Genomic DNA, 15,538 nt, shown 5'->3' on the forward strand with positions numbered 1-15,538 from the left:
TTGGATTCACAGTCCTCCGGAGAGCAAATGTGGTTTTAGTCTGCATTAACAGAAACAGAGCTTCCAGGTCAGGAGGGCTGATACTTCTATTTGTGTTGATAAACTCTATTTGGGTATTGGGTTCAGTTGCAAGGGACACAGAAAAATAGGAACTCATCTGAATATGAAGAACCAGGATAGAAGAGAGAACTAGAAACCACATCCTATGAAATAATTGAAAAAACCGGGAGTATTTGCTTCTTAGAAGAGTAGTCTACACATAGCTATCTCCATTTTTCTTCCTTCACATTCCCTTTTAAATTGGCTTCAGTCTGGTTTCTGCCCCCAGTGATCCCCTGAAACTGCTCTCACCATGATGGGACTGCCAGCATGTTTCTGTCTGAATCCTTATCTGCTGACCACTCCTTCATCTTGGAAACTCTCTCCTCCCCTAATTTTCAGAAAAAAAAGAGCCACTCTCTTCTGTTTCTCCTCTAATCTTTTAAGCTACTCCCCTATCTTCATCAGATTCTCTTCCTCCACCTTCCCCTTAAATGTTAGTGATTTCCAGGGATCCACTGTTGGTTCTTTTCTCTCTGTGCTCACTCTCCCTAAGCAATAGCATCCACTTCTTTGGCTTTCACTATTGCTTTATCAGTCAGGGTGAGCTACATTATGCTGTGATAACACACAACTCCTAAACAGCTGAGGCTTAGCACAACAGTTATTTCTTGCTCACCCTACATGTCTGAAACAGGTCATCAGGGATCATCTGCTCATGATAGTCACCAAGAGACCCAGGCTAGTGGAGGACAGGAGCTTCTCAATACTGTTTCCATAGTCAACAGCAGAGGGAAGAGAATGGCAAATCATATACCAACTCTTAGAGCTTCTCCCCAAAAATGATCCATGTGACTTCAACTCACATTTCATTGGTCAAAGTAAGTCATATGGTCATGCTTATCTTCAAAGGGTGGGGGAAAGTACAGTCCTACCATGTTTCTAATGATTAACCCTATCCCTTGGTGATTTGTCTCTAGCCCAGATCTTCCTTCTGAGCTCAGACCATTATATCCAACTGGCTCCTGGACATTTATACCTACCTGACCCACATATACTTCAAAGTCAATATGGCCAAAAACTTTTTTTTTTATATTTATTTTTTTAAATGATTGTTTTATTTATTTTTGAGAGAGAGAGAGGGAGACAGAGAATATGAAGCAGGCTCTGTGCTGACAGCAGAGATGACAGCCCTCTAATGCAGGGCTTGAACTCATGAACCATGAGATCATGACCCAAGCCACAGTTGGTTGCTTAACCAACTAAGCCACCCAGGTGCTCCATTATGGCCAAAAACTTAATTCATCTTTTGCACCCCCAAATCTACCTCTCCTCCTGATTTCCCTTCTTTAATGAAAGAAACTACTATTCATCCTGACACTAAAGCCAGAAACCTGGTAGTCATCCTGGACCCCTCCCTCTCCCTCATTCCCTACCCCCATAAGTTATCTTGTTGGTTCTACCTCCTTGACATCTCTTCTCATCCACCCCTTCTCTCCACTTCTTAATTGTGCTGCTACTGCCTTAGTTGAGGTCCCCATCATCTCTCACTAAGATTATTGCAATAGTTTCCTAACTGGTCTCCCTACCTTCAGTCTTGATGCCTACACTCCATCATCCATACTTTCAGACACAGTCTGTAAAGTTAGCCACAGAAGTGATGATAAGTGATCTTTTAAAAAGCAATTATTTAAAACTCATTAAAAGCTTTCAGTTCCCTATAAGATGAAGTCCACATCCTCCTCAGCATCCGGAACATATCATAATATGGGCATGGCCTTCCTCTGCAGCCTCACCTCCTATTACATCTCCCTTTGCAGCCTCTAATTATGCTAAACTACCTACAGTGTCTGAACCCAGCACTATTTCACACCTCCAGACCTTTATACCTACTGATTCCTTTGCTTGAAATACACTTATCCCTGCCCTATTCCACCTAGTGAACTTCTACTAATTTTTTCCAAGCCCCAATTCAAGCCTCTCCCACATGGAGATGTTTTCATGTCCCCAGCATTCAAAACAGTTGATCACTCCTCCCTCTATGCTAACACTGTACCAAGCACATACTACTTACTTATCACAGTGACTTATAATGATTGATTCACATTGTTGTCTCTCCTTCTTCTTAAAGATAGCAATCTTATCTTCATCATCTGTAGCCCCTCCCCCCCATCACAGCGCCAGATAGTCAGAAGACGTTCAGAAAGTGATCATTGCACGAACAAATGAATGGGAAGACCTGATTCAGGGAAGTTTACAAATAACTTCAGGACTATCAAAGGGGATAGGAAGCTGATTATAGAGCTAGTAGGAGCCATGAGTAAAGCCACAGAGAGGGCATTAGCTCAAAAGAAGGAAGAACTTCTTTTACTGTTAGAGTTGTCTGAAGATATGGGCTGCTCTGGGAGAGAGTAAGAGCCCTGTGACAATAGTGCTTGGCAGTGATGTTGGAATGGAAATTCCAATAGCAGACAGGGAAGTGTCGTGATGACTCTCACAGTCACTTCCATTCTGGAGTGGTCATAAACCTGCCTCTTCTGCTCGTGTAATTGATATGGATCACCTAGGCTCCTTAAGAGCTGCCCCTGCATTAGGAACACCACTTTTCACTAACCAGGCTGCCCCTGGCCAAGCCAGGCCCACCCAGCCATTGGCCTTTGAGCAGATGGCCTAGGAAGCTTGGATGTGTGAGGTCCTTCTGGAACTGCAGTGGCTTTAAGTTCTTACCCACCTCTCATCCATCTCACCTGCCTTTCTTCCAGGCTAGGTCAGGCCACTTTGACCCATGACTGCTCATTCTCTGAAGCAGGAAAGCTGTTGCTTATTTTTATAGCCACTTAAGTAAAGCCTTATTATCCACCTGGATTTGCCCTGTCATGCCTCTAATCCCAGTCTGACTCTGCCAATCCCAGTGACTACAGCTGTCTCCAGAGTTATGTCCATGATCTCCTTCCCCCAAACTGGAGACTGACTTTGATCTTATCCTTTTCTGATCCAATTCTTTGAAAGCCCAGAATCAGGAATAGGAGCACATGGCTCTTTTCAGACTCTGCCCAAGGAGGTACCTCACACAATTCTAAGTGTGCTGATGGATGTGGTGCAAAGAGGCAAGGGGTTAGTTGTCAGAGTACCCATTTTAATCTTGGCTTTGTAGTTGATTGCCTGCATGCCTCTGACTTCCTAAGCCAATCCCTTTTACTGGGCCTCAGTTTCCCCTTAGGTAAAATCTGGGGGTAGGGTGGTTACTTGTTTGCAGTGGACAGTGGATTTCATCCCCAAGTCCAGCTCTGATTGCTGCTCTGTCTCCATGGGCTCTGCAGTGGCAGCTCCTGGCCAAGGGTCCCAGAAGTACATTAAGAAAACAAGCAACCATAAAAAGAAGGTCTGTAGGGAGGATTTGGATGGGGAAACAGGCCCTAGGGACATTAGCAAGTTGGAATCCAGGAAGGAAATTGCCGACTTTCTGGTTGGCAAGAACAGAAGCTCTCCTCTCTGGATGGTTTTCCAGCTCTTAAACCAAGGAGTCCAGGATGCCTCCTCTTTTTAAACCCTCTGGCCTTGAGTCTTGACTTTGGTCTGTGTGCCTACCTACTCACTTTTGTGCATTCACACAGCACCCTGGGGGCCAGGAGAAGTCAGATACGTCTTTCCAAAGGAGCATAGTGATGAGAAGGCCCTGGCCAGGGCTGCAAGCCAGGAAGCAGGAAGGTAAGGCTTTCCAGGTTCTCCTGGTCCTCCCTAAACTGGCCACTCCAGAGCCCAGAAGGGGTTGGGATCCCCCTCATCTTTCCCGCTCCCATTTCAAGAGTTCTTTAGCAGCCCAGCTGGGAGGAGGGGCGGGATAGCCTTCCCAGCTTCCTTTTTGGGTTAATTGGTGTTCCCTCTAGTTACCCCCTGCTTCCTTCCCCTCCCAGTTCCCATAGCAACTTGGCTGCAACAGCCAGAACTTGAGTGAGCCCAGCGGTGGCCTGACTGAGGTGGGAAAGGGGGATTCTGTAGGAAAAGGAGGGCACTTTCAGGTCAGGTCTTCCAACCCCACCCATCCTCTGCTGCTACCTAGAGGGTCCAAGATGGTTAAGCTCAGAGGACAGGACATGATGAAAAAGGCTTTTCTGCCAGGGCTGGAGTCTGAAGAGCCTGAAAGCCCAGAGCCAGGCTGGTTCTCTCTTCCCCTGCCCATGCCCTTGTGTGCCCTGCCCCTGCATATGGAATTTGCAGTTATTGGTAGGATTGTCCAGTCATTGGTAGGCTATTGGTAGGATAATCCTGGAGTTGGAGTCAAGAAACCAGATTCAAATTTTCTCCCTCTGCCAGTATTTTATGTGACAAGTCATTCCCCTTTTCCTGGGCCTCAGTTTCCTCATCTATGAAATGCAAGTAGAGGGGCTAAACTGATAGTTCCCTGCATATTGAAATTACATAGGGCATTTTGAAAAACTACATGTGTGTGGGTCCCACCCACAAGGAATCTGACTTAGTTGGTCTGGAGTGAATTTTTTAAAGACTCTCCGAGTGATTCTAACATGCACCCAGCGTTGAGAGACTAGAGCAAAAGACCTCCAAGGGTCTCCCAACTGACTGTTGTCTGGTTCTGAGACATTTCTTCCTTTTCCTTACATGCCCCACCTCCAGCAAGCCCCACAGCTTCCCTAACCCTGGATGTCTTGGCTCTTCCCCATCCTTATGGATGAGTATTGAGGCTGCCCCCATGACTGACCAAACAACCCGGTGGCCTCTGGCTCAGTCCTCACACTGATGAGTCAGGGCAAGCTACTTAGGCCCGGTGAGGGGAAAGGGCTGCAGAAACTGAGGCAGGCTTGCTGCCCAGGTGGTAGCCCTGAGAGCCAGACTCTTCGCTGGAGAAGGACCCCAGACCACCTCTGAAGCAGGTGAGTCAGCAGTGGCCTCAGCTGGCCCTCTGTGAGGCCAAGAAATTGGATTACCTCTCAGCTCCTGTTTGCTCTTCCTCCATTCCCCTCATTAGTTCCTTGCCTGTTCCTGCCTAACCACCCACAGACCTGGTGTCCTCCTCAGGCAATCTGCTCACCCACTTGTTGCCATGGTGACCCAGGCTTGGGGTATGGGGCTTGAGGGAGGGTCTTCTAATTAATTAGAAAGACCACACTCCCACTGTCAGGCCACGCCTCTCCCAACCCCTGCCTCCCCCTCTCCCTCCCAGAGCATACAGGTGAGTGCCCAGCCACCATAGCCTGTTATTAGGCTAATCACAGTTGCCTGGGAGGAGGGCTGCAACTCCAATTGGGCCTCCTCACCTAGGAACAGAAATATTTTTTTTAAATATAATTTATTGTCAAATTGGTTTCCATACAACACCCAGTGCTCATCCCAACAAGTGCCCTCTTCCCTTCCCATCACCCACTTTCCCCGCCCCCCCCCCCCCCCCCCCATCTACCCTCAGTTTGTTCTCAGTCCTTAAGAGTCTCTTATGGTTTGCCTCCCTCCCTCTCTGTAACTTGTTTCCCCTTCCCCTCCTCCATGGTCTTCTCTTAAGTTTCTCAAGATCCACATATGAGTGAAATCATATGGTATCTGTCTTTCTCTGCCTGGCTTATTTCACTTAGCATAATACCCTCCAGTTAGGAGCAGAAATATTGAGCTGAAAGAGCCCAGGGAGAATCCTACAGAGACAGAGACCTCTGTACTCAGTCGGTGGAAGAAGGGGCAATTGCACATACTTTGGGGTGAGGATTGAGGAGGATCCTGGGTCCAAGCTGCTGAGATTGGGGCAATGGCTATGGGCAGAGCCTCACCTTTGCACTTGGTCCCAAAGATGGAGGGTGTTCTCTGAGGCACTAGGGCCCTTAGCTGTGGGGATTTCCTTTTCTTTCTTGCCTTGCATTTGTTTATTTTACCCTCCTTCTGCTTTCTTGTATCCCCATCTTCCTTACCCAACTTTATTCCCCTTCTCTCTCTTACCCTCATCTTTGTTACTTCATCTTTCTTACCCCTCCTCTTCACAGCCCCCTCTCTTATGTCCCCACCCTCTTATCCCCATGCTCTTTCTTATGTTTCATTTTCTCTCACCCTTATTGCATCCCTTTACCTCTCTTACCCTCCATCTCTTATTCCTCTGCTGTTTCTCCCCAGGCATACCCCCATCACCACCATTTCTTACTCTCCAACTACCCACTCTTTCTCACCCTCTCTTTCTTACACACTCCTGCCTTGTACCCCCTTACCTCACTGCCACTCTCTTCTATCCCTTAACCCGCACTCTTACCCCTCCACCTCTCTCTTACCCTGCCTCTTACCTGCACTTGATCTTTTACATCCTTATTTCACTCCCTTCTCATTCCTTTGCATGTAACTTTCACCCCCAAAATTTCACTTTTAGGGGTTTATATAAAATTTAGCACAAGTGTGCAAGAGACATGTGTACAAAGCATTGTTTATAACAATAAAAACTTGGAAATAAATGTCCATCCACAGGAGGTTGGCACCCTTCCCACTCATGCATTTATTTACCTCCATATTTCCACTTAAGCTGTTGCCTCAGCCTGGAATGCCCTTTTGTCTCACCTCTACCAATCCCATCTAAAATCCTACTTTGAGGGGCACCTGGGTGGCTCAGTCAGTTAAGTGTCTGACTTCGGCTCAGGTCATGATCTCACAGTTTGTGAGTTCAAGCCCCGCATCGGGCTCTGTGCTGACAGCTCAGCTGCTTCAGATTCTGTGTCTCCCTCTCTCTCTGCCCCTGCCCTGCTTGTGCTTTGTATATCTCTCAAAAATAAATAAACATTAAATTTTTTTTTAAATCCTACTTTCAGTTCTAGGTCAGCTGTTATCTTCTCACTGATTGCTTTCCCAACTTTTCTATTTGATTCCCTCCAATGACCAGTGGTTTACCTCTCCTACAGTATAGATCATATGCCATAGATTCAAATTAGATGCATCCATCGATGAAACTGGAATTTCTTTGAGAGTAGGGACATGTCCTCATTGACTTGTCCCGTTCATTCAATAAACAGACCTTTTTATGTATATTGTGCTACAGACACAGTGGTCAATAAGTACACAATGGTCAATAAGACAAACCCATGTCTGCTCTCATGCATCTCACATTTTAGTGAAGTTGGCTGAGAAAAACAAAACAAGGATGCAGACAAAATCATACTTGTGGTGAAGAAACAGTTAAGAAAAAGAGGGAATAATGAGAAGGCATCTTCTAGCTAGAGGGGTTAGGGAGACACTCTTTGAGGAGGTGACATTTGAACTGAGGCCTGAAAGATGAGAAGGACCTAGTCATGCCAAAAGTGGGAGGAAGAACATTCCAGGCCAAGAGAACAGTATGAGCCAAGGCCCCAAGGTGGAAAGAAGTAGGACATGTTCAAGGAAAAGAAAGAAAACCTATGCATGTGGAGCATGATGAGCTTGAAGGGAGAGATAGGAAATGAGGTTGGAAAGCCAGATGGGAGCCAAGTTTTGCAGGGCCTTGAAGTCTGTGGTCAAAAGTTTGGATTTTATTCTAAATGCATTGAAGGGTTTGAAGCAAGGGAGTAATATGATCTGGTGACATTTTGAGATCACTCTTACCCCTGTGTGAACAGTGGATTGGAAAAATAAAGAGTAGAGGTGGGGAGGCCACACAGGAGACTGTTGTACAGGTGACAGACAACAGTGACCTGCACAAAGTTTTGGACGTGGAGTAAGAATGGGCATGTCTGCATCCCCAAAGGCAAGGGAATTAAAAGCAAAAATGAATTACTGGGACCTTATGAAGATAAAAAGCTTCTGCACAGCAAAGGAAACAACCAACAAAACTAAAAGGCAACCAACGGAATGGGAAAAGATATTTGCAAATGACATATCAAACAAAGGGCTAGTATTCAAAATCTATAAAGACCTCACCAAACTCCACACCTGAAAAACAAATAACCCAGTGAAGAAATGGGCAGAAAACATGAATAGACACTTCTCTAAAGAAGACATCCGGATGGCCAACAGGCATATGAAAAGATGCTCAACGTCGCTCCTCATCAGGGAAATACAAATCAAAACCACACTCAGATATCACCTCAAGCCAGTCAGAATGGCCAAAATGAACAAATCAGGAGACTATAGATGCTGGGGAGGATGTGGAGAAACGGGAACCCTCTTGCACTGTTGGTGGGAATGCAAACTGGTGCAGCCGCTCTGGAAAGCAGTGTGGAGGTTCCTCAGAAAATTAAAAATAGACCTACCCTATGACCCAGCAATAGCACTGCTAGGAATTTACCCAAGGGATACAGGAGTACTGATGCATAGGGCCACTTGTACCCCAATGTTTATAGCAGCACTCTCAACAATAGCCAAATTATGGAAAGAGCCTAAATGTCCATCAACTGATGAATGGATAAAGAAATTGTGGTTTATATACACAATGGAGTACTACATGGCAATGAGAAAGAATGAAATATGGACCTTTGTAGCAACGTGGATGGAACTGGAGAGTGTGATGCTAAGTGAAATAAGCCATACAGAGAAAGACAGATACCATATGGTTTCACTCTTATGTGGATCCTGAGAAACTTAACAGAAACCCATGGGGGAGGGTAAGGAAAAAAAAATGAGGTTAGAGTGGGAGAGAGCCAAAGCATAAGAGACTCTTAAAAACTGAGAACAAACTGAGGGTTGATGGGGGGTGGGAAGGAGGGGAGGATGGGTGATGGGTATTGAGGAGGGCACCTTTTGGGATGAGCACTGGGTGTTGTATGGAAACCAATTTGACAATAAATTTCATATATTGAAAAAAAAGTTCAAAAGCCAAAATAAAAAAAATAAAAATAAAATAAATAAAAATAAAAAAAGAATGGGCATGTCTGCATGTGGGGATGCAGGGAAAGAGAGGAATAAAGGCTGACACCTAGGTTTCTGGCTTGAATACCTGGGTAGATGGCCATGGAACTTCATTGAAATGGTCAAAACTTGGGAGTGAGGGGTAAAAAAAATGCAAGAACTTCATGTTAAGACTTAGAGCATGTTAAATGTGAGATGTCAGCAAGTTATCAAAGTATCAAACAACACTTTGGGGTGCCTGAGTGGCTCAATCAGTTAAGCGCCCAACTTTGGCTCAGGTCATGATCTTGCAGTCCGTGAGTTGGAGCCCCACGTCTGGCTCTGTGCTGACAGCCCAGAGCCTGGAGCCTGCTTCAGATTCTATGTCTCCTTCTCTCTCTGCCCCTCCCCCACCCATGCTTTGTCTCTCTGTCTCTCAAAAATGAATAAATGTTAAAAAACATTTTTTTAAGTATCAAACAACACTTTGTTTCTCAGGGGGTCGATTTGCTACTATAACCCACTACTACCTACCACCACCACCCATCGCCACCCTCTGCTTTAGAAAAGGCTGTTGTGGGGACACATTGTGAAAGTCCATGTCCATGGTAAAGTTATTTGTGTTTCCCTGTAAATGTTTAAACCTCGTGTAAGAAGCACTGACCATGTTGCGCATAGTGTGATTGAAAGGCTTCCGCCAGCAGAATGACCAGGACCCTTGTTCAAAATGCAGAGTCCTGGGGCGCCTGGGTGGCGCAGTCGGTTAAGCGTCCGACTTCAGCCAGGTCACGATCTCACGGTCCGTGAGTTCGAGCCCCGCGTCAGGCTCTGGGCTGATGGCTCAGAGCCTGGAGCCTGTTTCCGATTCTGTGTCTCCCTCTCTCTCTGCCCCTCCCCCGTTCATGCTCTGTCTCTCTCTGTCCCAAAAATAAATAAACGTTGAAAAAAAAATTTTTTAAAAAATGAATAAATATTAAAAGAATGAGATTGTGCCATTTGAGACAACATGGATGGACCTAGAATGTACTATGCTAAGTGAAATCAGAGTGAGACAAATACCACATTCATTTTCACTTATATGTAGAATATAAAAAAACAAAACAAATGAATAAACAAATGAACAGCAATATCAGACCTAGAAATACAGAGAACAAACTGATGGTTGCCACAGCAGAGGGAATGGAGAGACAGGTAAAATGAGTGAATGGGAGTGGGAGATACAGGCTTCCAGTTGTGGAACGAATAAGTCACAGGAATGAAAGGCACAGCACAGGGAGTAAAGTCAATGGTATTATACTAGTGTTGTATGGTGATGGATGGGAACTACAGTTGTGGTGATAGAGCATAGAGTTGTTGAGGTACTAAGTTGTACACCTGAAACTAATGTAACATGGTATGCCAACTATACTTCAATTGAATTAATCAATTAATTAATTATAAAAAAATTTAGAATTGTCCAGTCCAAAGTGTCAGCAGTGTCACTGTTGAAAAACTCTGGGCTTATTGATAGCCAAACAGTATACAGCAGGGAACCTTTCCTAGCTAGGACCCAGTGCCTGGTAGGAATGGGATAGATGAGGAACAGGAAGTATACTGTGGAATGAAACTGCAAAGCAAGGTTTCCAAAAGAAAGGTAGCATCTGCTCCACACCAGGGCTGAAGCCAACAGGACAGAGCATGGATTAACTAGGGCTTGAAAGCACATGTGGTGCCTGGTAAGGCAGATTCCTGTTTATTTAAAATAACCCCTCACATTTGTATCGCACTTTAGAGTTTACAAAACATTTTCATATGTGTCATATTATTTGATGCACATAACACCCTAATGAGGTAGAGGAAGGATTATTCTGTCCATCTCTTTCTTGAATTTAGAAACTTAACACCATCAGCCAAAGGAATGTTTGCTGAATTGGACAGAAACAAAATTTACCTCACTGTCAGTGACTTCAGACAAGCCAGGATAGCTCCTTGGCTTGACTACAAGAGCAGGGTTGGATGGGATGATTGGTAACGCCCTTTCCAGCTCTGACACAGGAGTAGTTTTGTGATTTTACCAATGAGAAAATTGTAAGTCTTGGAGGCCTGCAGATTAGGGGACTTGGGAGTTTGGACTATGAGATGAGAGATTTTAATGTAGCATGTAGTGGTCTTGACCCAAACCCTTCTTCTTCTCCACACCTTGGATCCTGGGGATGGGTGGGTGGGCAGTTACACTCCTCCTTCATCCCTTTCCTTTGAGGTAGGAAGGGGCTGGTGCCTGGGCTGACACTCTTTCCTCTCCCCACAGGCTGTCTACAAGGCCTGGCTGTGCTCAGAATACTTCAGCGTGACCCAGCAGGAATGCCAGCGCTGGGTGCCCTGCAAGCAATACTGCCTGGAGGTGCAGACCCGGTGCCCCTTTATACTCCCTGACAATGAGGAAATGGTGTACGGAGGGCTTCCTGGCTTTATCTGTACAGGTAAAGGCAGAAAACTGGGAAGGAGGGAGAAGGCCAGGGGCCTAGGGCAGGTACCAGGTTGGGGGTGTGGGAGCAGGGAGGACAACAGGGAAGTCAGATTAGAAGAAGGTTAGTGCCTTGAAGACTTGACAGTGAGGTCCCCAGGTTGGGATAGGGTCAAGAGGAATAGACAGAGCACAGGGGCCATCTCTATCGACAACGTGCCCTGGCCAAGGAGTCATCCCAGAGAAACCGTCTCAGGTCCCTGGGAGAGAAGTGTCCGGAAAGGGTAGGTGCTGAGGGGTCAGGGGAAAGGAGTCTTGGGAAGGGCTACCAGAGCAGTCCCAGCTTTGAAAATCTCCTCTCTAGGAAAGCCATCTGTCCCCTTAGCACCCCACCACACACCTTCCTTATCCATTGGCAGGGTTGCTGGATACTTCGCCAAAGCGGCCGGAAACCAAGTGCTGTGACGTGCAGTGGGTCTCCTGTGAGTCGGAGAAGAAGAAGTTCAAGGAGACTGAGGCCCCCAAAACCCACCACCAGCAATTCCACCACTCCTATTTCCACCACTACCACCAACAGTACCACCACTACCATCCCCGCCATGACCCTCCAGGCCACATCAGCCACAAGCCCTCCATGCTGCCGGTGTCTGGGGGCTCCCGCCTCAGCCCCAGCAGGATCCGGCTGTATGTCCTTGTTCTCATGCTCCTCCATACCATGGTGTCCTTCTCCAGTAGCCAGGGTGGTGGAGGACTGGGGCTGGAGGCACTGCCTACCCTAGATGAGGGCCTGACTCGGGAAGAGTGACAGCAGGGAGGGAGGACAGACCTCCACCACACACTGACAGCAGCTCCAGCCCCCCAGGGGGAGGGGGAGGGGCTCCTCCCATGGGAGGTATAGGACCAGGTGGGGGGCGGGGGGAAATGGGGGGCCACACATCACCCCCAGCCTACCCCCACCCCAAAAGCAGCTCCGACAGAATGGCCAGAGGGCCCCAGGGAGCTGCAAAACTCATCCGGGAGTAAAAGGCAGGAGCAGCAGATGCCCCCCCTCAGGTCCCCATCTATGGGGCTTAGCAAAAAAAGGGGGGGAGTGGGGGCTAGAAGTACCCACTCCTGCTGAGAACCCTGACCCCAGGGAAGGAGGCTACTCACCCAGCCTTGGCCCTGCAGGGAATGTTGGGGGGCACAGAGGGGAGAAGCTCTTTCCCCCCTCCACATTCCTTTTGTTGCCACGATCCTTAATTCCCTCCTGCCCATACCCCTACAGGCAATGGCAGACGGTGCAGTGGCCTTCCTCCCACTCCAGTGCACCTTGCCCCATGTGGGGCCACCACAGGGAAGTGCCAGGCTGGGAGATGAGGTGCGCACAGTCGCAAGTAGGCCGGGGCCCCAGTTAAGCTGTGCCCCACCACTGTAGGCAGTGAGGGGTAGTAATGGGGTACAGAGTGGTGAGAGAGAGTAGAGATAGGGAAGAGGGAGAGGAGAGAACAGGACAGGAGGGGAGAGGAGAGATGAGATGTGGGCAGAGGGTTTAGAGAGATGGCTGAATGGTCTATAGTCACCTGGCTTTGGAAAGAAGGACGATCAGTGTTGAGGCAGGCTCGAGGACACCTCCCCAAATCAGAAAGGGTTGCGTAGAGTCCTGTGGGGAAAGAGCACAGGAACCCGGTTGTTGGGCCTCAAAACAGAAGTCTGAGAGCACATGGTCAGACTGCCACTGTCTGAAGGGCCATTATCTTACAGAAGGTGCACATACTTCCAAGGGCCATTCTTGCCCTGGAGATCTTGGCCTTGAGGCCAAAGATGTTTCCATTTCTGATCTCCATAGGGAGGAGGGACTTAAGTCCAAGTGGGTCAGGCCTGGCCTGGGTCCCCATACACACTCATTTTGTCCTAGCCCAGGCCTCCATGAAGGAGAACCTGGTGGCATTGCCCCAGGGCTTTCCAGAGATGAGACTCCCCCATCCCCACCCTGTCCCCATCCCCAGCCTACCAAAGAGTATTCATCCCTTCCCATCCCTGACCCCATGGGTTACTATCTGAACTGTGGAACAACCAAACTCTTCCTCACCCTGTAGAGGGTCCTCTGATCCAGCCACCCCTGCCTGCCCCTTCCTGAAGAAAGGCCAGAGACAGGCTAGGGGACCCACTGAATAAAGATAATGTGCTATTGTCTCTTGACTGAGACATTTGAGTTATTTAGTCAGGCTAGAGGGCTAGACAAGAAAAGAAGCATCGAGAGGCCCTTGGAGGCTGTTAGCCTTGTGCTGATCTCCAGAGAGTCGGAGGCTACATCGCCCGGGACCTCTAAAAGCCAAAAGGAGCAGACAAGAAAGGGCACCAGAACTGTGTTCCTGCAATGGGCCAAGTGGCATTCGGTACCAGAAAGGCTTGTGTCCTAGGCTGTGATGCCAATGAGTTAAGGGGACGAGTGGGCCTAGAGCTGCATTAGGTAAAACCAAGAAGTGGTTGGCAGGGGATAGATGGGAGACCTCCTAGTAGAGAGGGAATCATTTAAGCACCTCTGCTGGGTCCCAGAGAGGCTTTGTGAGACCGGGGAGTCCTTCCCTGCTGGTTTTCTCATTTCTCACAGCCTGTTTCCCTCCCCCAACCCCTGTGCCCCACCCACACACTCCCCTGTTTGGCCCTCAGCACTTCGGGCCTAGCCACATACCCCATCCCTAGAGTGCTCTTTTCAGCTGGGGAGGGGAAGAGGTGCTGGCTCCTTTCCAGAGACGCTTATGTAGATGTGAGAGACCCTAGGTACAGCCTTCTAACTCCTGCATCCTCAGGAGGGGAAAAGGGACTGGGAAGTAAAGGGGACCTTAGGGCCCCAAAGAACGGACCCTTGGAGACTCCCATCCTCTCTTCCCCCTCACCAAGTGCCCAGGAGACCCCTGGCTCAGACCAGCCCAGGGCCTTGCCCAGTGGCAGGGAAAAGGGGCACCGCACTCCACCTCAAAGTCATTTGACTGTCCCTGTCCACCTCACCACCCAGATCTTCCACCACCCCTCCAGCTGCCCCTGCCCTCCGTCACAGGCAGCAGAGCTGGGCAGCTTTCTTATGCCATTTTCTACACTGTGCTTCATGAGTAGAACTCTCTTGCACTAGTTCCTATGACTGAGTCTCCAAGCTGGATTCCTAGTAGCCCCCCCACCCCAACCATCCTTTCCTCCCTCACCTGGCTATGATTCAGTTGTTCCCCTTCCCCTGCCTCTGTGTTTCGGTGAGAGTCTCTGTATGTGTATTGCTTTCTGTTTTGTTGCATTGTAGAGCAGAGGCCTCTCTGTTCTTGTTTAACCCCATAAAGAAATAAATGGTAAGACTTGATGATAACCCTCCCTTTATGGTTTTGTTCTGTGGAGTCAAGCACTGTGAGAGGAAAAAGTCTGTGTTGGAGAAGGGGTAGGACCAAAGGACATTGACCGTGTGCACTGCTCCTTGTTCAAGTCTCAGAAAAAAAAAAAAAGAGGAAACTCTGTAACAGGCCATTCAGGTGAGGAATCACAAACTTAAACTTCTGCTGAGATCAGTGAGTGAGGTGAACCACGTTGTCGTGAAGTGCAGACTCCGCGGTTGTGAGCGGTGAGAAAGTCAGGTGCACAGTCTGCAGGGGCAGCTCAAGCCCAGGGTTGTCTTGTGGGAATGTGGGCCCAATTATGCCTGATCTCATTCTTTTTTTTTTTTTTTTTTACATGAAGCCCTCTAATTTCTAAATGTTGGCTCAAGTTTGAAGAAAGCAAACTCATGTGTGAGCTAAACACACCTGCAGGCCCCACCTGGCCTGAGGATTACTAGTTTTCCACATTGGTTCCAGCCTTTGGTTGTTAAGTCTACCAAGTTCATCTCTCCTCTGCTGCTTTACTAGGCCCACGTACCCAGCACAGAAGTGAAAGTCACTCTAGGAGAGGGGCAGACAGAGCCCTCCACCCCTACCATCTTTTCACATAAACAGGGGAAGGAAGGGCATGTGTGCGAAGGGAATCTGGCATCCTCGCCCAGTTGCTGAATTCCTTTGCCAAGAAAACGCAAGTTCCCCCAATTCCCCCAAAAGCAGCATAGCATGGAGGTTAGGATATGGTCTCTGGAGCCAAGAGTGTGTGAGTGCAAAGTTGACCACCACCATCTCCTACTTGTACAGCTTTGCACAAGTTCCTTGACTTCTTCGAGCCTTGGTGACCTCATCTATCAAAAGGCTTATTGTGAGAATTACGTGGTATACGTAAAGCACTTTGCACAACAGCCGGCATGGAAGGAGCCGCAAGAATATTGATCGTTAT

At 47.9% G+C, this 15,538-nt stretch overlaps 1 protein-coding gene across 1 annotated transcript in view; it reads left to right on the plus strand.

Moving 5' to 3' along the window:
• Positions 1 to 14,594, plus strand: part of NALF2 (NALCN channel auxiliary factor 2) — a 28,798-nt gene extending 14,204 nt beyond the window's left edge. Inside the window, exons 2-3 of the mRNA XM_040467850.1 lie at positions 11,102 to 11,273; positions 11,677 to 14,594. Coding sequence (XP_040323784.1) covers positions 11,102 to 11,273; positions 11,677 to 12,062 — 558 coding nt within the window. The 3' untranslated portion in view covers positions 12,063 to 14,594. The remainder of the gene's footprint in view (positions 1 to 11,101; positions 11,274 to 11,676) is intronic.
• The last annotated feature ends 944 nt before the right edge of the window (positions 14,595 to 15,538 follow it).

The sequence above is a fragment of the Herpailurus yagouaroundi genome, unplaced genomic scaffold (genome assembly GCF_014898765.1).
Source record: "Herpailurus yagouaroundi ecotype Mexico unplaced genomic scaffold, PumYag 67569, whole genome shotgun sequence".
Classification (NCBI taxonomy): domain Eukaryota; kingdom Metazoa; phylum Chordata; class Mammalia; order Carnivora; family Felidae; genus Herpailurus; species Herpailurus yagouaroundi.